The 26,734-nt window shown below is 43.9% G+C and overlaps 1 protein-coding gene across 1 annotated transcript in view; it reads right to left on the bottom strand.

Moving 5' to 3' along the window:
* The window catches only part of spon1b (spondin 1b), a 72,632-nt gene that overhangs the window by 44,686 nt on the left and 1,212 nt on the right, over nt 1-26,734 (bottom strand). Inside the window, exons 2-6 of the mRNA XM_069715192.1 lie at nt 26,091-26,197; nt 15,306-15,439; nt 2,795-2,868; nt 1,683-1,805; nt 651-799 (exon numbers count right to left, since the gene is read on the bottom strand). Of these exons, the coding sequence (XP_069571293.1) occupies nt 651-799; nt 1,683-1,805; nt 2,795-2,868; nt 15,306-15,439; nt 26,091-26,197 (587 nt within the window). The remainder of the gene's footprint in view (nt 1-650; nt 800-1,682; nt 1,806-2,794; nt 2,869-15,305; nt 15,440-26,090; nt 26,198-26,734) is intronic.

The raw sequence follows: 26,734 nt of genomic DNA, 5'->3' as shown, positions 1-26,734 counted from the left end.
CATAGGAAAAAAAAAAAAAGAGAAAGAGCTAAGGCAAACAGTCTGTCCTCCCAGGGTGCTATCCAGTTATCCTTCCAAAAATATCTCATCCCCTAAAGGCACAGTTCGCTGAAAAGAAGTTCGCCCGATGTTCTCCCAAGGAATGTGATTTTGAGCGGCGCCAGGCGCCGTCCGTACGCATCTCCTTTAACGAGAGGAATAACGAGGGGTTAAGACGGCGAGGCGTTGCCACATAAATGCTTTGCCCCGATGCGGGAATTTCCCTGTTATTGCACGTATATCAGCTGCCATTTAGACAGAGGAAAATGAACGTGTGTGTGTGTGTGTGTGTGTGTGTGTGTGTGTGTGTGTGTGTGTGTGTGTGTGTGTGTGTCATTTTGGATTTGTATTGCCTAAGCCTGTCATTAACCTCACAGTATGTTGTAATAGCCCCTGACAAATGGCAAGGAGGGGGAGGGGGAGGGGGGGGGGGCGGCGTGGGACTCTACATCGGAGTACGATTGGAGAAATTTGATTTTTTTTTTTTTTTTCCTCGCGGCCCACCGGGTCTCGGGTTTAGTCCGGAGTCTGTCAGAAAGCATACGGCAGGACGTCGCCAAAATGGGAACAGGAGCGACCGACAGACCCGCGGAGGGCTCGGCGATTCCTACCTTCTGTCGGATCTCCTCTTCCATCTTGATGGGCGAGCCGAACTCGGCGACCTGGCGGACTCCCTCGCTGGCGTAGCCGCCGTACTCCCACAGCACGTAGCCTCTGGAGTGGGACGCCCCGATAAGAGCTGACCAGTGGTTGGCTCGCCCTGAGTGGTTTGAATTCAGAGAAGTTGGTCAGGAATGGAGCGACTGAATGAGGAGCCGGCTACAACACCGAAGCCTTTTAACGGCGATTACAGTTATAGTCGAGAAATAATCGAATGGCTCCCGGGCGAATTGCGAATGGTATTTTTACGGTTAAAAATGCCCCGTCCTACTAATAATCGGTATCAACTTAAGGAACCATCCCGGTGGTGGTGTCGTATTCGGTTGGGGTAAAAGTGACAGCAGCAGCTACCGGGAGGTGTTAGCTTTTGGTTTTGTAGGAGCCAATGGGAACCGTAATTTAGAGGAGTCTCCACACAACGAGCGGAGACCTTTATTATTGAGTTATTCGAAGGTAGCAGTAGTCCATCATAGTACCACAACTTGCTGTTTTAACAGATTTATTTTTTTACAGATTAAAATACCAATTAACATAGTATAACGAAAGAAAAGACACCTCGTTCTTTAGCGAACTTTAGACAGAGCCAGGCGAGCTACTTCTTCCCGTTTCCCATTGTTATGTTAAGGTCATCCAGCTGCCGGCTAGCCCTAGATTCGTATTTATTCATGAATTTATTCAGAGTAATAGTGACCTTACTTTGAACAAAAGAAGTGTGTTTCTTCAAGAGTTGATATTTCAGTAAGTTGACTTCTTTCGTACATTGTGGTGCAGCAGTGTGTTCATTGTGTCCTGCGTATTTTGTTTTATTTCTGGGTAATTTCCCAACAATAAAACCCCCTTTTTTTTCTTCTTTTTTTTCTTTTTTACTGCGACTATCACGATGTTGGCTTCACGCCAGACCTTTCCGAGTCGTCCCGCGTACGCGCCGAGCGCTCTCTGCTCGCACGGTGAATTGTGCACAGTGCGCGACGCTTCGTACTCACTTGGGTAGTCCTTGGGATGTACTTTCTCCGACCAGTTGCCGTAGAAGGTCAGTCGGTACTTGGCGGTTCCACAAGCGCAGCACTCCATGGCGGGAGCTTCGGTGGCTTCGCCGAACACCCGCTCTACGGGGGGCGGGTGGGGGAGCCGGGATTGGACCGCGACACAACACGAACAAAGACGAGACAAGACACTTGTAGGTAACGACTTAACGGGAAATACAAAGTTCTGGAGTTGGCAGACAAAAAAAGGTTTGACATCAGTGCACTCCTGCATAAATTACCGGATGATTGACTAGAATCTGGAACCGTGTGAGAATGTCACAAAATTACATCCTTGGAATAAACCGGTATTTAAATGACACATTAGCCTCAACGCAGACTCATAAATATTCAAGCCTCTGCTCCCCGGACCGATGTTTTTTTGCAAAGATGGGTCAAGGGGATCGCTTGAATATTTATGAATCGCCACATTATTTGGAAGAAATCCTCACTTGACATCTAAGTCAAAGCAGAACGAGTCCACACGTTGAAAGGCGGCCTGACTTATGTCAGCAGATTGAACAGGGAGGCTTGATTGGCCTGCATAATAGCCTGGAAAATTAGATTTTCAGCGAGGAGGGAGGAGAGGAGGATTTTATGAAAGTAAAATCCCCCCCACCCCAAGATTAAGTTTGTCCAGACTCTATAATTTTAATTTTTTTATTATACAATAAATATGTACATCAGAACGAAGAGAGCCCTGACGCCATTTATTGCCCTTTTTTGGGGGGGAGAACCGGTGGTGAAATCACAGGTAACATAAAAGCTTTGGCGTGCAGCTCTTTGCTCAAATACAAAGGAATATTTCAATTCTGCTCAGATTCCCATGACATCAGGGCTTTGTTGTCCTCACCCCCCCCACCATCCCCCCCCCCCACTCCTGGCTCTATTGGCTTCATATTATTTTAAATAAGGTATGAAAAAGACTGGGAGGTAAGCTGCTCTGAAAGAGGAGGGGGGGGGGATGCTTATAACACAGGGATAATGGCACCGTGATGAGCAGGCGAGGATGAAAAAGATGAACCCGGGGAAAGAAGCGGGAGCAGAAGGAGATGATGGGCAGCTGTCTTTACCTTTCTCGCACAATCGAATGGTGAGAGAGCCTTCATCCTGGAAATAGATGATTCTCTTCTGGACAATGCTGGCCCTGGGGGACAGAGAGACAGCAGTGAGGCACGTAAAGACAAAAATTGAGAGCAGGAAATGAGGGCAAAGTTGGATCATAAGAGTGCTGCAAAAAAAAAAAGGCCATTATATGGATAACGGCGTATTGTTGTTTTTTGTTTTTTTCCCTCCTCGGTATCTGATCCATGTAATCCTCGGCGAGAGGGGAGCGGAGGGTGGGTGGGTGGGGGGTAATGGGTTCCCCGAGGTTTTCGTAATGGACACGGAGCACTCATCTTTTCACAGGAACAATGTCCTTTTCACCCTCGCGACACAATCACCCCACCGCAATACCAAACGTACCGAGAGCAATCATGGCCGCCGACGTGAGGAAGAGAGAGCGGGAATTACGGTCGGAGGAAGGGATACGGATCTTCATGGATTCATGAGCTAACATTGGCTGAAAATGAAACTGCCCCAGTAAAACAAAAAAAACAAAATAGGGTTGTTTTAACCAATACCGTTTCCACTCCACCTCAATAAAAAAAAAAAAATGAAATAAATTCCTCATATTGCACAGATGGAGCTTTTAAAACTTTGTGTGCCGCCACTCCCTATTGAAATTCCCGAGGAGAAAAAGGATAAAGAAATTGTCGGAGGAACACAGAGGTCTGGCGGCCTTGCAACACTTTTATAATAAGCTTGCAATAGTTATGAATTCCATTGCAATACAGCTCCATACGCTCCAAATACCTCACCCTCGGAGGAGGTCGTGAGGTTGCACCTACTTCTTTTTTTTTGTTCCCCTCCTCGAGTTAAAATACTTCTTTCGCGACTGCAAATAACTTCTTGGCCGATGATGTGGTGTTTATCCTTTTAAATGGACCGTCAACAGTCGGAAAACGTGAGAAAGAATACGTTCGCCTCTCGCCGATGCGCGCTATTGGATCGTTTTTCTTAAACAGATAAACGACCAAGCGTTCATGTTTTTTGGTCTCATTTGTTTTTATTGGTTTTCGCCCACTTTTTGCGACGTAAGTGAAAACCCGACGACGTTTTTGCGTCCTATTTAAAAGGGTTCCCAGACTCCCAAGCGCGACCGTATCGGTAAACACTCGATCGAAAGAGATTTTTCAAACGGCTCGTCTCCCCGAATCACATTTCAGGATTCTGTTCTCGTAGAAATGTCCCGACGTCGATTCCAAAAACTTCCGACGATCAAAGTCCCGATTGTAAATTCTAGATAATCAAGCTTCGCGGCCACGACGCCAACACATAACGCCTAAAAAGCGGTCTTTGTTTCACGGCGGCGAGGTCTTCGCAGCGTCTCGCACTGCAGAGGGACATAAAAAGCGAATGAAAATGAGCTGACGGCGGAGACGGAGGAGGGACTGGCGACATTAAGTAGGAGTTATCGGTTATATTGCTCCTATAAATCTTACACGGGCTGAATGGTGCAATATACCCGGCAACATGGGTTGACTGCTTGGGCATGAAATTGAAAAACAAAAGTGAAATATACTGACTATTATTGAGCCGCCCCTGGATAGTTTTTTAAGTACATTTTCGAATAGTTTTAATAATGCTAATTGTCAGTTGGTGTATTTGTCAAGTAAATTCAATCAATCGAGCGATCTATCAGAGCTGGCTTTTTTTTCTTTTTTTTTTTATCTCTTCCCGCTGTTAGGTAAAAAAAAAAAAAAAAATGCTTCGCACGTCGCGTTGCACTTGCTGCCTGCCTTTCTTGAAGATATCTCGCCGCGACACATCCGTTCAATCTGTTCATCCGTTTGCAAGTTTACTCGTCGCAGTTTTGAACTTTTGTCAATTACAGGCCTCTGAACCTCTGAGAAGGCAGGAGAGTGTCGGAGGAAAACACCGTGGCTGAATTTCTCTCACGTCCTAAAAAAAAAAAAAAAGGTCATCGATTACCTTTAAATAAACATTTCCACTGCAGCGGTGTACGTTAGAGGGGAAAGTAAAGCCATGGAGATCGAAGTACCGTACGTTTATCTAAAACTTCTGTAACTGGCGTTAAATTCCAAGATCCCTATCGCGACATTTTAGATGATCAATAACGTACCCGTGCGCTCTCTGCTCAGGTTTCAGGTTCTTGGTGAACTCCTGAGCGTGCACGAAGCACGTAGCAGCGGTCGCAAACATGGCTATGACACGGGCGCTCATGTTGGTCATGTGATGTAACTTGGAGTACTTACTCCGAACGGTCGCTGCTCCTTGTGCATCGCCGTGCTGCACTCAACAGTGGAAGAACTTTCTTGATCGCGCCTCGTAAGATGACTCGGCTCAGCAAAAGCAATTTTTTTTTAGCGATCGCAGAAGAAAACAAATTATGTTCCTGACAAAGTTTTGTTCATAGGTTTGCTGCGTCAGCTGACCTTCAAGCACCCAAACAAATCATCTTAATGCTTACCGGTCTAAAATCTTTCTATCTGTTTCCAACTCGCTATACCGCTGTTGACTGTTGTTTTTATATTTTCTTATTCTGAATATTCCCCTACCTCTCTTCTGTTCAGGTTTCTTATTAATCATACTTCCAACGGCATCTCTTGCCTCATGCATTTTATATATATATATCCCACATTTCGGCGACATGTCTGCTGACTCCTCCTGTGCGTACCCCGGAGGCTGGGACGGGGGCTCCCTGCTGAATCTACAGCATGCTGTTTGGATTCATGCCGGGAGCGATTCCAAACACAACCGACGGCGTAACTGCTCGTACAATAATGTTTGCGCGGCATGACAAGAGCCCCCGACTGCAGTAATAAACATCACAGAGGCGAGCAGAGGAAACTCACTTCAAGTCAAAAGGAAAAATTAATCCGCTCATCCTGTTTACTTTTATTTTTGTATATTTACTTGCCAGTAAACAAAAATGTAGTCCGTAGAGGAAATGATGATACACCAGAAAGGCCATGCATAAGTCAGCAGGATTGGACGGTAACAGCACGAAAAATGTGCAGGGTGACGTTGCTCCTTACGACTGGGAGGTTGTTAATGGATTGACAAAGATACAAAATAAAACAAATCCTCCCTATATTAAAAATATGAATTCCACATTGCTGTTTCTTCTGTATCTAAATGAGAATTTGGCCAAACCATCCACAGGGATCCACGTGGCTTTGTGGAATATGATTGGATATTACAGTTTGTAGAAAACCAATCATGAATTGTCTTGGGTGCCGTAGAAGGCGAGGAATCCATTCCTACTGACATAACCCCAAATGTATTGATTGTTTACGTTAAGAATTTAAAGTATAAATATTTTAAATTGAGTTTATCGACTTATTTATTGACTTTATCGTAAATTGAGTTTCTTTTGTTACCCTTTTAGTTTTGTTAGTTGGCTCAAATTCAGCTTTGTTTTTGAACTTTTTCTAGCATTTCTTATGCTAATGTCAGCATCCCAACATGCTCACAATGACCATGCCAATGTTTACTGAGTAAAATAACATGTTTATCATCTTAATTTTAATTTGTAGCATTTAAATATTCGATAATTAACGATAAAATTGGACAGTAAAAAAAGTACTAGGCAAATGGCGGTGCTAAATGAAAAGTCAGGGGAATCACAGCCACAATTCTAAATGAGGGGGATCACGAAAGCATTTAGGATCCATCCTCTGAAGACCATGAATGTGTGGATAAATTACACGGTCATTTATCCAGACATTGTTTTGGTATTTGAGTCTGGACCAAAAGTAGAGGACCCATCGACCAACTGAAACTGCCATCCCTAGAGCTGAACCGTAAGCAAAACTTTGAGGGGTTTTAAAATGGGAGTGGGCTGTTTGTGGCCGTGGGTTGCATTCCTAGCCATGTTTATCTGGGCGGGGGGAGTGAATGTAGAGCCTTAGTCTAATTATCATGTTTCACCATTGCCTGTCTGTGGTGCTAGACTGAAAGTCTGGAGGTCAGAAAAGTCATTAGCAATCATTCTGCGAGAGCATGAATCCCCATACAAATTTGAGGTAAATTAAGCCAGTGATTGTTGAGGAATCAAAGTCTTAGACTGTCAGACAAAGGCCCGATCCCATTTCCCATCCCGTGGCCGTACCCCTCGATTAGGAGTGCCTTCTGCTGGGTAGTGGCCCTTCAGAACGGAGCCAGAAGGGACCGGGCTAAAAATAACGGATGAATTCATTATGCCCTCGTGCTAGAGGTCGCCATCCCATCCACGTGAACGCAATATCTCAGGAACGCTTTGAAGGAATCCCTTCAAATTTGGCACGAACGTTCACTTGGACTCAACGACGCACTGATTCGATTTTGGTGGTGAAAAGTTTACTGCGACCTCAGATTCGTCCCATTCTTGTGAACTCGATATATCAGGAACGTCCGGAGGTAATTTCATTACATCTAGCGAAAAACATCACCTCGGTCAAAGGCTTACTGTGACCTCACCAAACAAAAATTACTGCACTGGTACCTTTAACCCTTTAAAAACACACCTATTTTTTAGGTTTCTGCTTCGAAAATTGCAAAAAAAATAGTATATCTCTGCAACCACAATAAAAATAAAAATAAATATTTTTAATAATAAAGGGAACACTTGTGAGATTTGTTCAGATGTGTAAATATCAGTATATATGTCCATATTTTAATAATAGTTTAGTCCCTGGCCCCCAATTGAGGGCCTTTAGAGCTTAAAGGGTTAAACAGGTTATTAGCAGCAAACACTCACACTGCGCAGCATGCTTCAAAAAAAAAATCTACTCTCGCGGTCGATAAAATAAGGCTTGTCTCCAGTATCCGACTGTGTCGGGAGGACCGAGGAGTCCGGATCCTGCTGTCAAACGGCGTCGGAGTCTCGCAGCTAAGAGCGTGTATGGTCACCGAGCGGGCAGATGACCGGTGGCCTCTTCCTCCTCCTCGAGTCATCCCAGTAACAGCAGACGAATACTGATGGGGAGATCGAGCAGGAAGTCGATGTGAGGTGAAAAATGCGATGGAGGGGACGGCCAGAGGGCAGCGATGGAGAGCGAGGAGGAACCTAAGGATAAACTCGATAACTAGACGAGAGGTGATCAACAGGACAGCAAAACTTAAGATTGGAAAAAACAGACTGCCTCGCCCGTTTTCTACTCGTACACACTCACTTTTCTCTCATCTCCCCCTCCTCCACCCCCCCACCCCCCTCTCCCTCCATCTATTTTACCTCCGAGGGGGAAATGTTTCCAGACACTGAAAGACTTTTTCAGGAGTTTCTGGAGATTAAAGAACAGATTTGGGCTGAGCTCATCAGAACTACAAGAAGGACCTCGGTGACCTGGGGTGGAAAAACACACCAACACAAAGACACACACACACACACACACACACACACACACACACACACACACACACACACACACACAAACACTCTGTCGCAGCCTGAGGAGCTTGCACATACAGGCACCTCACGCTTGCCAAAGATAAAAGTCAAAACAAGGCAGAAATATAAAAACCTTTCCGCTGAAAATCCTCCTCATCACATGCGGCAGACGAAACTGGATGAGGCTTTGAAGACGGAGAAAGGAGGGAATCTATGTGGGTGACTCACCATTATTAAAGCAATCTGAGAAGATTTGACAGTTTCCCCATGAAACAGAAATGTAATCAAGTTGTTTTGACTGTACAGTCTCAAGATATAAACAAAACTTTCGAGTGCCAACTGTTTTTCATCAACGGAGGTTGTCAAACCTGAGGTCTGAAGATCATTTCAAAGCCGTGTGCACTCTGAGTGTTTCTGAGTTTCTTTTGAAAGTCTCTAAATTTACGTGGGTAACTCTAAACAACTTTGCTTTTTGGTTTATAAAAATGATCCACTGAAAGCACAAGCAATGATTCTTAAAGTCGCAATAATCAGACTGCATGCAAAATGAATCACTGCTCCTGACAAAACCTTTGAAAATGATCAGATTCCCTCAGATATAATGGATTTAGCATCTTTTTTTTTGCTTTTTGCTTTGGTTTTAAGGCTAGAAAATGCACTGCTTTCATTTATTCTCACTTGCATATGAAGACATGCAACTGTAGGAGGCAGTTTATAATGAAAATAAGCTACCAACCAGATGCTAACTGCCAGCAAATTTACATACGTACTACTTACTTTACCAGCAATTTACTGGTAGAGCCCAAAATGGACCCAAAAAGGAAAGTGAATATTACTTGTGTTCATTAAGGGCCCTGAAATATTGCGTGAATGCTAAACGTTACTGCATCTGTTTAATGTGTCACTAGGCAATTATTTGCACACACCTTAGCCGTCATAACATCATAAAGGGATTAAATATGTTTTGATCTTTCTCTGTAAAAAAAAAAAAATCGATTTATTGGGGATGGGACACCATTTTCAAACATTTGAATAGTCGTTATAATCTAAAAAGTGTATTAGTATATGCGACTATCGTTCTTCCTTATTTCCCCAGTTTTTACCGGCGCCTGGTCATAATGCATAACTCCCATCAGAAGGTGGCGGTAATGCAAATATTTGTTTAAAAATCTAATAGTTTCAAGTGAATTTCGTATAGTACTTTTGCTAGAAATGCCCATCCCAAATATTTAGTCAAACCTTCACTGCAGGCCATACCCATACTCTTTTCCCTCTCATTTCCCGTCTTTTTAATAGCTATATACCCAAACCATGGTTCTGCTACATTAGTAGTAAATTAGTTTGGGTTTGCAGTTTGTAAAATACCCGGATTTTATCGATGTTTGACATTAACACTTCTCTTACTAATTCTCACTGCTCAATTTTTAGGCCAAATAACAATGGATTCTTGGTGCTGAATTACATCCATTGTAACTCATTTCCTGATGTTAAAGAACATTAATATATTTGACCTTGTTCCATAACTAGTGTGTATGTAAACAAACCTTGTACATTATATTATATAAGTTATAGCGTTTGGATTGAGAAATATAAAAGTTTGTGTCGCGCAATCACCAACTGACCGCTGGCTATCGAGATAGATGAGACTCTAGAAGCGAACATTGTGTGCAGATCGTGATATGTAAAGCATTTTGTTCACTTTATAGATTCGTAAACATGTCAAATATTCCTAAATTACTATTTCGATGCAGCCTCGTGTTGTATCAGTATTTTTCGGCCCTTTTAATCAACGGTATTTTCTATGGTTTTCCTTCATTTCTGATCCCAGAGACAGGTTGTAATTGTTGTGTTTTACAGCGTATGAGAATAAGGGCGTCGTATACATGATCAGTTTGGGATTATGTGCGTTTCTCGAACAGAAAACTTCTTTAAGTCCCAAAAAACTTAGGAGAACGGCATAAAAAAAAATACATGTGGTGAAGCTAAATCTGCGGTTCACTGTGTTCAACACCAGCGCCTGTGGAGGTTTCACAGCTGTGGTTTGCCTCAGCCTCGGGCTACTCGTTGTTTCTGGGCAGACAGCTCAGGCCAGATGAATGACAAGAACCTGACCAGTGGAGGAGGAGGAGGAGGAAGGCAGGCCTGACAGTACACTTCCTGCCCGGAGAAGAAAAGTTGCACGCTGTATCTCAAAGTTGTTGTTAGTTCCAGTGCCAGTAACAGGCAGAGCCGAGCGGGGGGGGGAGGGGGGGGGTAGCTCGTGATGAAGCGAGCTATTTGAAAGCTGCTGACATGTTCTGCTTGCCAAGAAACTGATGAACGTGTTGAACAGCTGACTTCTTTCAGGTGCTCAGCTCGCATATCGCTTTACTGAGTGAAATTTAGGGAGAAAAAAAAAAAAGATTTCACAAGGCTGGATGTGAACAAATATCCAAAAATATATAACAAATATTCGAATTAGAAATTAATCTGCATGTTATTAATTTGTAAGATAGGAAAATGGCCAGCCTTGATTATTTATTTGATCTTAATTGCTTATTTTCTTCAGTCAACAGGGCAAATTAGCTCTATTATTATCATATTGGTGAGGAAAAAAACATCAAATATTCCCATCTGATAGTGCTGAAAACAGACCATCCTGGCATTCAAATGATTAGTTAATTATCAACCAGTTAATTTTAAACAATGTGAGACTTTTTATTGTTGTAGTTTTGGCCAAAAAAAACCTGAGGTTCAATTTGATTAATCAAACCAATTTGAATGGAGGTAAAGCCCACAGTTAGCCCGCCCATAATGTCAGTTATCATCCCCTCCCTAAATTGTGATGGATGTTGTCGTGTAAATGCCTTTTTTTTTTTTTTGTCTTCCTTTTGCATATATGTTCAAAGCTCGTGTTCCTGAGCCCATGCAGTGATTTCCACAGATTTGTGTCTGTTTTTAACCGCCTGATGGGCCCAAAGATCTCGGCCATCCAGTATTGATTTTCAGCCTTGCATACAGACATTTCTTCAGATTCTCTGAATCTTTTAATGATAATGTGTACCGTAGATGATGAAATCCCTAAAATCCTTTTGAATTTCATATTTTGGAACATTATTCTTAATTGTTGCACTATTTACCCATGCAGTCTTTCACAGAGAGGTGAACACGCTACATAGTCTGACTGCTTATTCTTTCACCTCATGTGGCCTCTTCTTTTGTGATGTCACCACATTGGCAGATCTAAGGAATTCATGAAGTTGTTATTACCAATAGAACTAGTGCGGTGACCTTGTTGGAGCTTATATAAATCCTCATGGAAGCGTTTAATCACTACATACATCTGACGCCCATTTTCTTCAGTCACACTGGTCTTTCAATTTTAAACCTCACTTTAGGTGAGCTGTAACTGTAAAGTTTATTAGCCTGCCAGCAGGGTAGAACTAACCAGCTGCTGGCTGTAGCATTACAGCATATTTTAGCACACAGACGTGAATTTGAAACCTGTCCGAATGAGCTGAAAGACGTGTTCGATGTCCTCGACTGACAACATACTGTCTCGTGCTGGCGGAGAGTGAAACAGATTGCAACGTAAAGAGAGGTGAAGAAGAGCTTTCCCCTGTTGGAATAATGAAGGTGAAACACTGACATAATAATAATAATAATAATACTGACATGATATAAAAGTGGACGTAGCTTCTGGGTCTGAAAAATGAGCCCAATGTGGAAGTGCCTTAAACTACAATACCCCTGAGGGCCACAAGGGGTTGGCCTCCGACTCCAAACCAGCAAGACGGTGACGGACAAAATCCGAAAACCGCTCGGTCACCGCTCGGTGTGAAAACGTTCAGTTTTCTGTGGTAAAGATTCCGAGTTGAAAGTCATGTTTTCTTTCTTCTTCTTCTTTTTTTTTTTTTTTGTCAACACTAACCAGCGTATAGCAACATTCACGAGAGCTCATGTTGTCAACCGAAGTGACGTTTTCCTACTGCGAAGTATCTCCTCTCTGAGTGAGGTGAATTTGCCTCTTAACACGGTGCCAGTATACACAGGACGGGCGGGGGGGAGAAAAAAAACAGACAGACGTCCCTACAAAGACGAAGTGACAAGCAAAGTTGCAACAGCAGCGAGCAGAGGAGTTAAGTAAGAAGACAAAGGCGAGATGAGGTAATGCTCGACTCTCTATCTCGCCGTCGACAGACAAAAGTGACAGTAATGCGAGGTGAATTTGCATAGCAGATGTTCCCGGCGAACAGGGCTGGATTTATCGAACTAGGAAAACACTGACGATGGCTACGTGCCATCTGTCACACGGCACCGGCAGATAAATTAAAAGCAACAGCTGTGAGTATACTGCAGAGGTGAGGGCAAGTTATAGCATCTCGCTCAGCCGAGAAAGAGATGCGTGTCAGAGAGGTTATTCCCTTCGGGGAGTCGGATGAGGAGACGGAGATGAGAGAGAGAAGAAAAAAAAAAAAAAGAGGGAGGGAGGGAGGCAGACCGAGAGAAACATTTTCAGAAGCGAGTTATCTGCTGTTTATCATTTGTATTCTCGATTTGTCAAAAAGTGGCTTGCAGCTACATATTGCCATAACTCGCCGAAGCCGGTCCACGTATCATTTTTTTTTTTTTCTGCTCACACGTTGCCCGAATGACATTTTTACACTTCACCGGTATTAATGGCGAGCGCTATTTCTTATCAGCCAATTTTACATTTTGTAGAAGGATAAATTGTAGTTATTGGTCATTATTGGTCTTTCTTTCACTTCAGTTTTTCTGTCTTCAAGCTCTTTATGACTTTTTACCTCACAGTTTTTTTGTTTTTTTATTCATTTCAAAAACAGCCTGCGGCTTTTTTTTTTTTTTTTTTAAAGAACAGCATTAAGAATGAACGTGTTCGTTATGACACGAGCGTCGTAGTCCAGGGGCTAAAAACCGAGTTCACTGGAGTCGGCTGTGTTTAATCAACTGTCTTAAACAGCAACACAGCCGAGGTGATGATGCACGCAACAGAACAGAAATCCACAAAACCTTTGATGTGAGTATACACTCGTGTGAAAAAAATATATATATATCCCGTGGAAACTATTGGCTGTTTTGACATTTTTGTACAAGCAAAAATCTCTTTGAAGAGCCGCTTTACAGATAACGGGTGAGGGGGGGGGGGGGTACTGGAACAAGACCACGAAGGAAATTGGCTTTTTCCAACCCCAAAAATATCGATTATATGCAATATTCTTCTGTGCAAAACAACAACAAGAAGTTATTTCTGCTAAAGGGGGCAATACCAGCTTCTCACGCCAAGGGTGTGGTTACTCCTTCCAGAGTTGTGCACCAGCTTGCTGAAATTATTGACCAGTCTTCCATGCAAAACTCCCTCGAGATGTTTGAGGGATTTTTCTCACATGTACTCCCACATTTCAAATACCTCCACAACATTTCAATCGGATTCAGATCCAGGGTTTGACTGGGCCAGTCCATAACCCTCTGCCTCTTCTTTTTGAAAAAAAAAAAAAAAATGGGAGTAGAATAAGTGGATTAGCTCCTGTGCTCGGGAAAGGTTCACTCACGGTTTAACTTCAACTTTCAAGTAATTTAGGCACTCGTACTTAATTAGTTCCATTTTACAGTATGACACGTTCAGTGTTATTGGCATAATCATGTAACGAGTGTAGTTGTCATCAACTTGAGTAACGTTCACCTGTTTCCAGGAACTGCGTAAATGAATAGTAGTTACTGGTTGTAACTCCGGTTCTATGATTTTTTTTTATTGATTTTTTTTTTCAGTGCGGGCGGGGGGCAAAACAACGCTGTAGATATTTTCAAATATCAGATACTTTTATGTAAATGTGAAGGATTGATAAGAACCCTTTAAATGTATCATTAAAGTATTCTGCTCATGATCTGCATTGAAGAAGTCATTTTACTGCTACACTTAAAATAAACGGTCACTTATCTATTATTAGCAAACATGCAGCGCATGCCAACACCAATATATCTGCAGTCGCATTAATGTTATCCTGGCCAATTTAGCCGTCAGGTTTTACCTTGAAATACGTAAATCACATCATACGCACTTTCTCACCGCTGGTAGCGCGCCCCCGCCTGCTTTTTTTTTTTTTTCCTTCTTTAATTTTATTTGAGGAAACACTCCAATTACTGAATAAAACAAGCAGTCTTACAGCCATTTTATGGAGCCTTTAAAATGACTAATAGAGACACAACACTGAGCAGTAAATGTTCCTCTAATGTGTGCCCAGATGAAACAATACAATACCAGGCCGGGTAGATGTACTTCAGCAATTCACGTTTCACAGTATTTCTCTCCAGAGTTTCACCCAGCCACATAAAACTAAGGTCACACACACACACACACACACACACACACACACACACACACACACACACACACACACACACACACACACACACACACACACACACACACACACACACACACACACACCAGTCTTGAAATAACACAAGAGGTTTAGAGTCACACCTGCTTCAAACCACAAATTGCACCCCAGTAATCATCATCTGTCTCTGTTGAGGAGCCGGTTCCTTTACACAAACCACAGAGTGCCGTGCCTTCTCGAGAAACAGCTGGTATTATTTTACCTAATGTGCTTCCTATAACCAATAATGACTATCTGTAAAAAACAAACAAACAAAAAAAAAACACTAAAACAAAACAATGACCAATGCCGGGGTGCGACAGTATATTCATCAAATCTTCGATTTTTTTTTTTTTTTTTTTGTATGAACCACTTTTCCACGACTACTCTCCATTATCCAAAGAAACACCATATGTTTGTTTGGTTTTTTTACATTGATTTTCTTTATGTTTGGCAACTTCCATCCATTTTGTCAAAGCATGAAAATTAATGTGCTGAAAGCTTGCTGGACTAAAGTCATTTTGACCTTTATGTTTTTAGTCAAAGCACTGTGAACAAAACGATGGCCAAGTAGTATGAACACACCATTATCAGTGAGAAGGGACGGATTTAAACTCTGGTTTTTTTGCAGTAAAAAAAAAAAAAGAAGCAAAGACAATCTTTAAAACCATAGCTAGCCGAAATTAAACTTTTAAGTCTGTGGGTACCATATTAAATGCCGCCATAGTTTTATAATGGTTAAAGCACAATTGGACCTAAAGTGAAACTTACTTGAGTATAACGCAGCCGGTCCCACTGGGTGGCGCCGTCCACAAGACCTGTATCCTGGTGCGTCTGCGCGGCGTGCTCTCCGTCACCGCGGGCGGACAGTTGGTCATGAACTGTGTGTCCTCGTCATCGATGATCTGGAAAAAAAAAAAAAAAGAAAGGAGGTGTCGGCGTTAGCTGAAAATGAATCGCCATTTTTGAAGTTAAACTCGGGATGTCTTTTTGAGTTCCTGGAAACGAGGAAACCCAAATCATCCAAGGCAATGAACTGCAAACTATGCAGGTTTTTGGTCCTGAGCTAGAAGCTACATGGCTTTTTTTTTTTTTTTTTTTTTTAAACCAGGACAACAGGAACTCCGAGCTGCTGTTCATTTGTTTGTGCGGTACATTAGGTTTTGCGATTTTACTCGAAGAGAACTTATGCACGCGATTATAGTCTGAAGGTTCGCTCAGCCACTCTGAACGCCGGACCAATCGGCGACCGGTAGCGCGCTGATGTTGAAGTGCTTCCAACCGTGGTAGAGTTTCCGTGCACAACAATACAGTAATACGGCGGTCAATGCTGATTGGTTGAAAAGGCTCCTCCCAACACTTTCAAAAATGAACCCATTAATTAGGACGCCGAGAACCAAACGGTTGTTCCCTTTTTTTTTTTTTCTTCGTCGAATCGCAGAAGTGACAGCAGCTTGAGTCAAAAGCTCGAGTTGTGGGAAAGCGGACAACTCTGAGTCCCCTAAGTGAGGCCCTTTGGATAATAACAGACTTTGTGTATTCAAGACGAGTCCAGCTCGGACCTCGTCGAGAGGTTTTAAAGAATAAACACACACACACAGGCACGGAAGCACACATGTACACATGACCTCTGACCTCGTTCCCCAGCTGCCTCGCCTCAACGGCAACAACGACCCAACACCCGGTCCCAAAGTCTCGATCGGACAATAAGGACACTAAAGTCAGACGGTTTCTTTCTTTCCTGCGTTCCTTTTTTCTTTCTTTCTTTTATTCCTTTTGTCCTGTTTTTCAGCCCGTCTTCTGTTGTGTCTTTCTTTTGCTCTTACTTGCGTCCTTTCTTTTGTCACATCTTTCAACCTTTCTTTCTTTTACCCTGTCTCCTGTCCTTTCTTTCTTTGGCTGTCTTGCGTCCTCTATGTCTTTCGTTCTTTCGTTCGTCCTTTCTCTCTTTCACCCTTTTCTTCTGTCCCTTCTTTCTTTTGTTCTTTCGTTCGTCTTCTCTCCGTTTCTCACGAAAGAAACACCTTCTGTATTTCTGTATTGACGTTTTCATGCTTCCGTATTCACATTTAGTTTTACTTTGGTTTCACCGACATCAGACCTAAACAGCTGGCTTAAAAGGCATAAGAGGAGAGATATAAACAGGATATAAAAGTGCTAAAAGAGGGAAACATGAAGAAAAACCCAGAAATTAGCTTCAGGAAAGGAGACACAGACGTTTGTGACAAAGCAGAAGGTGGAGATTGATAGGACTAACCTGAGAAATTGAAACAACCTGCACCAGGATAATACTTAAAAAGAGAGCTGCTGTCTAGACGCGAGAAAAATTCCGCTTATTTTCTGTAATGATGCTCTCGGCTTAGACGTTCATGCACGCACTTAACATTGAGAGGAAAAAGGCACAACGGTGACAGCATACGAATAGGACAAGCGTTCATCTTTGTGTTCTCTGCAGTCTGTTTACAATAATAGCACAATTAAGAAAGTCGAGCCTTGAATCAAGAACGACAGTCATTACAGCCCGGCCCCAAGTTATCATCCGAGTTAAAACAGTCAATGTCTAGACACGTCGAAGGGAAAAATTCAAAAGAGCCATGTTTTTAAAAGTAAGCCAGTCAAGGCAGGTTAAGTTCCAGCTCAAAATACCAGTCCAGATGGCAAAACCCCAAAGTCCCAAATCAAGCCACAAGACAGGTCCATCAAATCCCAAATCATGTTTCTCATTCAAGTGAGACAAAGTGAGGCAAGCCGAACTAAACACACAACAAAATCCCAAATCATCCGAGTCAAGTCAAGTTTCGGGTTTAGACTTTTGAAGTCCAGATAGACAATAGTCGAATATAAGCCAGATAAGTGAAGTCCCGGGTCAAGACAAGTATGTTTAATCTCATGACAGTCAAGTGAGGACAAGTAAATTCACAATTAGAGTCTCAATTCCAAACGGCTGAATTAGATTTTTCCAATTCAATTTCCGTTATATGGCGCCAAATCACAACGCGGGTTATTTCACGGCATTTAACACATCGAAGTCCTTTACGGCAGAACTTTACAACATTACGGAGAGAAACCCAACAATTCAACAAATTTAACATGAAGACAGTTAAGTCCTAAAGTCAAGACGCATGTCGTACTTATCAAATTATAACCGTATTCCTGGTGGACAGAGCTAAGTCCAAAGTCAACGCTGTCAGATTTCAAAGTCAGACAATCAAAGGCCCTGTTCAGACAGCCAAAGGCCTAAGACAAGACAAGTACACACTAAATCCCAGACTTTAAGATTCATAGCTGTGGACTCCACATTTTCTCCTTTTTTTTTTTTTCTCCTCAGACAAATCTTACATTGTTTAAAGGCGGTGACCAACCATCCAAGAGCTGCTCTTTCTTTGAGTCTACTGCCGGTCTCCGAAAAGGCTTCTCCACTTTTTGGGCTTAGGTCGGAGATCGAGTCTTTAAAGTCATCGGGCTGAAATCAGGAGTCCGCTGGTGTTCAAGTCAAATTGTGCTGCCTGGTCTTTTGGGGATTTCTTTTTATCTGTTTTTTTTGTGCGACTCGAATCCAGGTCGTTATGTCATCTGAACAATAAAAATAGTCAGACTACTTTTCAATATTGGGAGTTTCAGGCCGTATTTATTCAGTCGCTGGCTAACGGAGAATGTGTCAGAAGGAAAGAAAAAGACAAAGAGATTTCGGCGAGAGGAAAAGAGTGTGGACGGGCATTTCAAGCGAAAAGGCTGTTCAGTATTCGCCGGGAATATCGAAGAGTATTCCCGTCGGAAACACAGAGAGTAGAGAAAGAGAGAGAGGCACCCGTTCGCACTGTAAACTCGGGTTCAACAAGTCCATATCAAAAACCCCTCGCTTTGGACAAACCTGAGGAGGAGCAGGGCTTTAGCTTCATCTCCGAGATGAAGGGCGAATTTTCAAATTGTCTCTCTTCAAACTCGCCCCCTGCGTCGACGGGGCTAACTATCGATCGATGATCCGTGGACCGGTGGACTGTCTGCTTAACGCCTTCCTCTCAAATCACCGCGCACAGTTGCGGTAGACTTGTTTTATGTGCTGGCTTTACCCGTGCAGAAGCTGCACTTAACCTGGTTTATTTTATTTTGAGGGGCTTCACGCGGAACGTTTTGACGTTTTTTTTTTTTTTTTTGCGCAGTTTAGCTTTCGGGCGCGTCACCGCCACCTTCTGGCGGTGGAGCGCGTTACCAGAGAAGAATATGCCTTTTTTTTTTTTTTTTTTTTTTTTTTTTTTTGTCTCGTCTTGAAAAATATAAACTACTATTTGAAAACGTGGCTCTAACCGTAGACGAGAGGGAGTGTGGGAAGACTGGCGGAAAAAAAAAAAAGAGCGTTTGTTTTCACTGCAAAGCCCGACATGTCGGTGAGTGACCGCGGTTTGTCAATCTCGCTCTTTCTATCTCTTGCTCTCTGTTGAGACAGTAAACACAGATGCTTCGGAGTGCCTGCACAAGCAAACGCAGAGGTCTGTTCAAACACACACACACACACACACACACACACACACACACACACACACACACACACACACACACACACACACACACACACACACACACACACACAAAGAGACAAGAGAGCGGCAGACAGACGAGGCAAACCCAGGCTCGCACAGATAGCCGTGATCCCTGGAGAAATCTGACAATAAGAGTGATATTAGCGTGTGTGTGTGTGTGTGTGTGTGTGTGTGTGTGTGTGTGTGTGTGTGTGTGTGTGTGTGTGTGTGTGTGTGTGTTGGGTCGGTGTGGGCGCGCACATCGCGGGTTTGTAATTAAATGCAAAGCAGATACAAAGGAGTGAATACAGTTAAAACCGTTGGGACTCGAGTGCAAAGATGAAACTTTTTCGGAGTTGGGGGGGGGGGAGTGGTGGGAAGGGGGGGGAACAAAAAAAAAATACACGGGCAGACGGAGAGATAGATTGAAATGTCACGTCAACACTCGAAGATGAGCTTCATTTCAGAAAGTAACAAAGTTCTCTTGTCTCGATGAAGACCTCGGAGGCGCCCGACATTTTGCCTTGAGCTCTCCATCAATCAAAGCCGTACTATTACTGCCGAACACCGCTGAGATCTCGGGGCTATCGCCAATATTGCATCATATTACATTTTGAGTGTCTGAGCCACCCAACCAAGGCAGCAGTGTGACATACCCCCCCCCCCCAAAAAAAAACCCACCTACTCTGTAAAAGAAAAAAAGGAAAAACGGCTGCATTGTTTGTGTAGTTTTACTTCCCGGCAAATGGGGCCAATTCTGTTGCTTTTGGCGTTCAATTACACACCAAAAAAAAAAAAAAACATTGAAAAAGAGGGAGTGCGCTGTTCATTGGGCCCGTTAAATATAAAAATGGCCCCCAAAGCTCTTTTAAAAAAAAAATAATAATGTATTTTTATTTTACACATATCCACATTTTTCATCCTCAAATGGTTTGTGTGGGAGTAAATTCAGAGAAATTTAAAAGCAGTATTTCCGTCACAGCTGTCAGACCCCAAATTCTTTTTCTTTTTCTTTTTTTTTTAATGTTTGCATCTTGTTTGCTGCGTTCATGCAGCCTAGACACTTAAAAGAAAACTCAAATCAGTTCTTTCCTGCCCTCCGAAAACTCCCGAGTGTCCCTTTTCTTGTCTTTGTTTTCTTGCGCGAAAAGCTCTCGACACTATCGAGGTTGCGATGTGAAAAGCATCGGTGACATCAGACAAGTCTGTCACCTTGACTGAACAGCATATTCACAGGGAGACTAAGAGACTCTTAGAAAGTCTTTCACTTTACAAAATTGCATTTGTATTGCTCCGTGACACAGACTACCCATTAGGAAGCACTGGGGACTGTTTTTTGGTTTTTTTTTCTTATTTAAACCTGTTTTTCAACCTGAATGATGTAGTTCCTAACTTCTTCTGTGTCCTGGTCTTTAGTCCTTTTACTCGCTGTGTACAAATTCTATAAAATCTTAAATTTGGTAAAAGAAAAAGAAAAGAAAAAAAAAAAGAAATCTAAATTAAAGAATCTATTCGATCGTTTCTCTACTTCAAATTTTCTCCCCGAAAACCAAATACAAAACAGAACTGAGGATTTGTTTTTTTTTGGTTTTTTTTTAAATCAGCAAATTAGTTACCCCTGTCAGTCACTGGGTGGTTGACTTTGTTTTTTTAGACAAACAAAATCTGCCGGCTCCCCTGCGTTGGGAGGAATCTCAGATGTGTGCATAATCAGTACGAAAAGGGGAGCAGCTCGAAGGGAAATGATTGTATGAATGTTTGAGGTAGGTTTATTCATAGTAACAGAGAGTCTCACTCGGAGGGTATCATCGGTTCATGGCGGCAGTTTAACTCGACTAAAACCGGATTGCGGGGGCCAGTGTCCTTCTGAACACACAAAAGATGGACGCTGTGTGTACATATGCATATTAACTGGGTGGACATTGTGTGTGTGTGTGTGTGTGTGTGTGTGTGTGTGTGTGTGTGTGTGTGTGTGTGTGTGTGTGTGTGTGTGTGTGTGTGTGTGTGTGTGTGTGTGTGTGTGTGTGTGTGTGTGTGTGTGTGTGTGTGTGTGCGCGTGTGCGCTTGTGTTTGCATGTGTGTGTCTTTTCCAGCCTGCTTTGGCCCGCTCCAGTTTGTTTAGTCTATTTCCAATGAGAAACGACGTGAATAAACTATCCAGGCTGAGCCCCGGGGCTTCGGAGATTAACCTCCGTCGCATTTTTGTCTTCTAAACAGCAAAAACTAAGTGGTGACATTTTCCAGGAAACCAAACGGTGCTAATTAGCTTTATTTTGAAAGTGAATTTTCTTGACCTATTATTCTGGAAATGCAGATTAAACCCAAATTTTGACACAACATCATTTGGCGAGAAAGCAAATCATCAAATCCTAATTTAGTTTCCAATTTTGGAGCTAAATGCTCTTCATTGTGGTGTTTTCTTTTTGTGTCCAACTGTCAATCAAACAGGGTGACCGGTGGTACGTAAGAGGCAGAATCCAGCCGCTGGAAAACCAAGGTCTCCATTTTCCAACCCATTGAACACACTATTTGTTGGTGGGAAATCAGTGAAAGATCGGGTTCTTGTTGCTGCAGTAGCGGACCTACTGGTCGGTTGGGGCGTCCAACAGAGGAGGGGGTTCATCTCTGGGGAGATCCAGTAAACTATCCATCTATCCCTTTTTCAATCACTTATCCGGTGGAGCAGCCTACAGATGTCTCTCTCTCTCTCTCCCCAACAATGTTTCCCAGCTTCTCCTGGGTAATCCCAAGGCACTCCCAGGCCAAATGAGATATACAATCCCTCCATCATGTTCTGGCTCGGGGCTAGGGTGTCCTATTAGTCAGACGTACCTGGCAAACCTACAATAAAAGGTTCCCAGGAGCCATCTCGATCAAACCACCTCGACACGGAGCAGCAGCGCTACTCCCAGCCCCCTACAAAGCTCGGACCTCCTCACGCTATCCCTAAAAGCTGGGCTCGGCCACCCTGCAGACTAAACTCATTTCTTTTGTGGGTCACAACCCAAAACTTATGACCATAAGTGAAGGTCTGAAACGTACATTGACTAGTAAATCCGCTGGTCCAGTTGTGCTTGTAGCAAACTAACCAGTAATGTTTAAAAAGCACAAATGCTGCTGGACATTTTAAAATCCCTTTTCTTCGTAGCGAAAGAAGTTACCAGACACGCAAGTATTACGATTAGCAAATGGAGAAAATAAACAATACGTTAACGAAGACCGATTCACATAACGACCGTTTTATTTGGAGGAAAAAAAAAAAAAGTGCATGTCTGTAAAAATCCATTTTTCGCACATTTCTTAACATCGATTCACGACGGCCCCCCCGAAAATGACTCGTCACCCCCTTGTGAGAACTCATTCTCTCAGACACTTGAAGAGCCCCGACTGAATACCCAAACACCCGTAGAGCGCAAACGAGAAGGAAACAGTGGCCTCACGCTCGCAGTCTCCATGCATAATGTATTTAATAAATCATAATCAGTGCGGCGTACAACATTATTTATGCAAACCTTGAGCATCTGAAGCAACCGGCTTGTCACGCATAATAAATAAAAGTTGTGTAAACTATTCTCTGGCATCACAGGAAGCGCCTTGAAGTAAACAAGCGCGCCGCCGCCACCGTCGTCTTCGCAAACTTCGGTTCGTCAGAGAACCGGGGGGAGGGGATAGGGGGGAGGGGAAGGGGGGTACGGGAGGATGATAATTACCTTAGGATTACTTTTCAGAGCGATGAGGTCAGCATTCGTCCCAACCACCCCCCTTCAACCTCTCCTTTGCACACATCCTACACACCCCTTTTCTTTTGCAGCTCAACTTGGCTTATGTAATTGCTTCTATCTGATGCCTGACTTAGCTGCATCACTTCAAAACCTGATGGAGTTTGTTTATCCCCGGCTAAACTCAGAACCCCTAGATAATCTGTGCAGAGGCACAAAAAGAAAGAAAGAAGATAATATCTCATGTCTGCTCATCTCTTCCCTTATCCAAACAAGCTCCGTTTCGTCTCCCTGAGCAACAACACGTCGCTGGCCTAGATAAATGCGACCCGCGTACCGCGCTAAACGCAAGGAGGGTCGCTGGGAAAAGCACACACACACACACACACACACACCGACCCGCAAGTAACGACCGCCGTCCGGGCGCGTACATGTAGAGCACAAAGACACACGTTTCAGGAGCAGGACAAAGGCCGGGCAACCCAAAATAAATTTGTAAAAAAAAAATTAAAAAAGGGGCGGGGGGGTATCGAGTCTCTTCGCGTATCCACGCTCTTAAAAAGGTCCGGCGCGTTTAAGGACAGCGAGTCCGGTAGCGGCAGCAAATGCACAATGCGGTTGTTTTTCTCGCGAAGCGGCGACGGCCGCATGTCCAGGACGGCTGCCAGAAACAAACCGACGTACCGGAGAGCGCCGACAGAAAAGACGTCCGCACAGCCGCGTTCGTTGGGCTTTCTCTTCCAGCGGTACAACAACAACCGTGACCCGGCAGAACCCCGGCAAGCACCCCATAATGACCTCGTGGAGAAATAAACTTTCAGAGGGTGGCGGGGGGCGGGGGTTATGAATATTTGTTATAAACTTCCATCTTTACAAAAAGTATTATTATGTAAAAACCGCTCCGATAAAGAGAAGCTGAGGTTGATGGATTGAGGTCATTTAGATAAAAGTAAAAAGAAAGAGACGGTCTCGCCGTCGGTGCTGCATCTTCTCTTATCAACCCGCTAATCTAACTGGATCAACAAAACAGGACAACGTATTTAATAAACGCAGCAGCTCCGAAGGCTGATATGAGTCGGTAAATGAATTCAAAAAGAAAACTTTTCATTGAGGTGACGTAGTTTGATGTTATGAAACGCAACTGTTCAAAAACTTTTCAGAATCAAATATATTCTTGAAACACTTGACAGTGTTTTGACAGGAACTTCTCTCCAGAGGCCCAAATCATTTTTTTCCCCCCAACACGTGGGTAAAAAGTGTAAAATTGCAGCTGTCAATTAAAGAACAAAAAAAAAACCAAAAAAAAGAGTCTGATGGATTTACCAATATGTATCAAGCAGATTGCGAAGCCAGACTGTCGGCTTTAATTCTGTTCGGGCTCAGCCCACACTGTTCCAGTTCCCGCTCGCTGCCTTGCTCCCCGGGTCTCGGCGCCTCGCTCCAGACTCTGCCGGGACTCCGGAGGTTGAAGACTGTTGAGGTGTTTATTGTGCCGGGAGCGGAAATCAAATACGGCAAAGTGAGCCGAGAGTTTTTCTGGGAAACAAAAGTGAGTTATAGCAGCGCCGCGTGACTGCCCCGCTGACTTAAAACTTCCTTGACCTAGCGTGAGCTTTAGACAACAACAACAACAAAACAAATAAAACGAGCCAGTTTTTCAGAAGCACGAAAGCAAAACTGAAATGCCGCCGGAGGAGCTCACACCAAAACCACTCAGTCTTTAAAACCACTGCACAATTAGTTTCAACTGTTGGGGTTTATTCTCCGAAGTCCCATGTTTTTAAATTGCTGCTGCTTCTTGTCTTTTTAGATTTATTTTTTTTTGCCGATCCCACGTGACGCCCCCCTCCCCCCCCCACACCCTCCCACTGCGTATCTCTTACAAAAATCTGAAGCGTCAAAGTATGTGGCTGTCCTACGTTCCTCGCTGATGACTCGTTCATTTGTCTGCGGGGGGGCAACCTCACGTCGTTTCCAAAAATGCAGCCGCAATCAAATTAACAGCGTTTACAAGTAAAGACCACAAAGAACGACGCCGGCACGCACTGTAAAACTTTTACCCGAGAAGCTGCTCGTTCTGCTTTCTTCTTCTTCAACCGTGTAAAGTACACTGTAAAACCGGGCCGTTCAGTATCAAGTGAGCCAGATGGGAAAATCACTGGGGGACTTGTGGGGCCACGCTAAATGCTTAGCCAATTAAAGAGTACATATAACTCTTGCAGTGTAGCGTTTATGCAGATATTACTACATGGAATAAACCATCGATTTTGTTTCACCTCAAAGGTATCGTTATCAGCGCTTCTGAGAACCGGGAACTTCCCCCCTCGGCAAGCAGAGTAAGACCGGCTTCGACGCGCCGTCACGAAAACGCACCTGCGGGGTTTCCCCGACCCGCCCCGGTTCCCACGCCGTCCTGTCGCCAAGGTTACAGACACAGATCGCCTACGACCCCGGATGCCCTCCCGTGCTTTCTTACGTTCTTATATTTCTGCGGCATCTTAGAGATGAACACCTTCGGTTTTATTCATCATACCAGACACATGCCTGTAATGCCTATAATTTGCAGGCAGCCATCTTGCGGGAAAAATTCGCTTTGCGATTTGAAACGCCTCTTCTTTTCCTTCTTCCTTTCGCGGGCGGAGCTTCACCGGACCGTCTCTCGGCGGCTCGGCCGACGCGACCGCAGCTTCCGCAAAGGATTGCGGGAATCAGAAAGCAGCTCGAGAGCGGGACGCCGGGCCGACAGAAACCACCGCGACGTGGTGGGACCGTCCCGCTCGCGCTACGTTCGAACACGCGTACTTGAACCTGTTTTTTTCTAGCACACCAAATAGTAAAGTGGCGCGGGATGTCGGAGCGAAGGGACGATCGCTTGTCAAAGAGTCCGTTCTGTCCTCGCATGTCTCTTCCTCTGTACCCTCCCCTCTTCCGTTCGCTCTCTCTTTTTTTCTTTTTCGTTTTTGTTTTGTTTTTTGAAGCCGGAGGAAATATCTGCCAGCCGGCCGGGGGGGGAGGAGATTCTGTGTTTCCTCTCTCTTTCTCTCTCGGCTTTCTAGCCTCATCCGAGGAGCGCCGCGTTGCATCTGTCAGCAGCACCTCCTTTCACCTCCCAAATCAGAAGACAGCGGGGGGGAGAGGGGGGGGGGGAGGAGGGGGGTGCGGTGCAGCTTCGTCGCCTCCCGCGCCGTGCGCATTAAAGCATGCAAAATGAGTTGGGTTTTTTTGTTGTTTGTTTGCACGAACTTTCCCCAGAGATTGAATTCGGTATGCAGGAGATTCCCTCCTTTGTTTTTTCTTTTTTGAACATGCTGGTTCCTTACCTGGAACCGGCCGGTGTAGTGGTCGTCCGCGGTGCCCTCCCTGCCCTCCTTCAGAGCGATGAGAGTGAAGCCTCTGAAGTAAGCGGGGCTGGTTGCCAGGAGGACCACTGTGTGTTCAAAAAATAAATCAAAATAAGACAAAAAAAAACAAAAAAGAGCAAGCGAGTGTGCCCCCCCCTTACCCCACCCTCACCCCCACCCCTCCCAACTAGACGGGTGGAGGACAAATGTGAAATGTGAAGGCAGCATCCTTGCAGTTTAGCATCTAATATTAAAAAAAATATAAAAAGAGAGAGACTATAAATCTCATGCGGGGGGGGGGGGTTCGTGCCGAATAATGAGATGTGGGTGACGTTTTTAATTCAGCTCGCCCTCGTACCCTTAAACTGTGTCTCCCCCCCCCCCCGTACCTTTTGTCCTCAAGTTTTGCTTCCAGAAGGAAGACGTCAATATTTTTGAAAGGTTTTTTTTTTTTCATTTCGCCTTTTTAAACCAGTCACCTCATTTCAACGCTTAAACGCCGGGAAGGTCTCGGGATTTCTCCTTCGTAGGTGGTCGTCCCTCGATTGGCCGCGGATTGTGGTTTCACAGCCCAAATAACTGCACCGTCTGGATGGACGATCTCAGCTGGGACACTTGCAGAC

Source organism: Brachyistius frenatus, unplaced genomic scaffold, assembly GCF_029030835.1.
Source record: "Brachyistius frenatus isolate BFR_SWC_R1_liver_20210118 unplaced genomic scaffold, ASM2903083v1 Contig_139, whole genome shotgun sequence".
In the NCBI taxonomy this organism is placed as follows: Eukaryota; Metazoa; Chordata; class Actinopteri; family Embiotocidae; genus Brachyistius; species Brachyistius frenatus.
The sequence above is the reverse complement of the archived record's forward strand: the minus strand, read 5'-3'. Positions and strand labels throughout refer to the sequence as shown.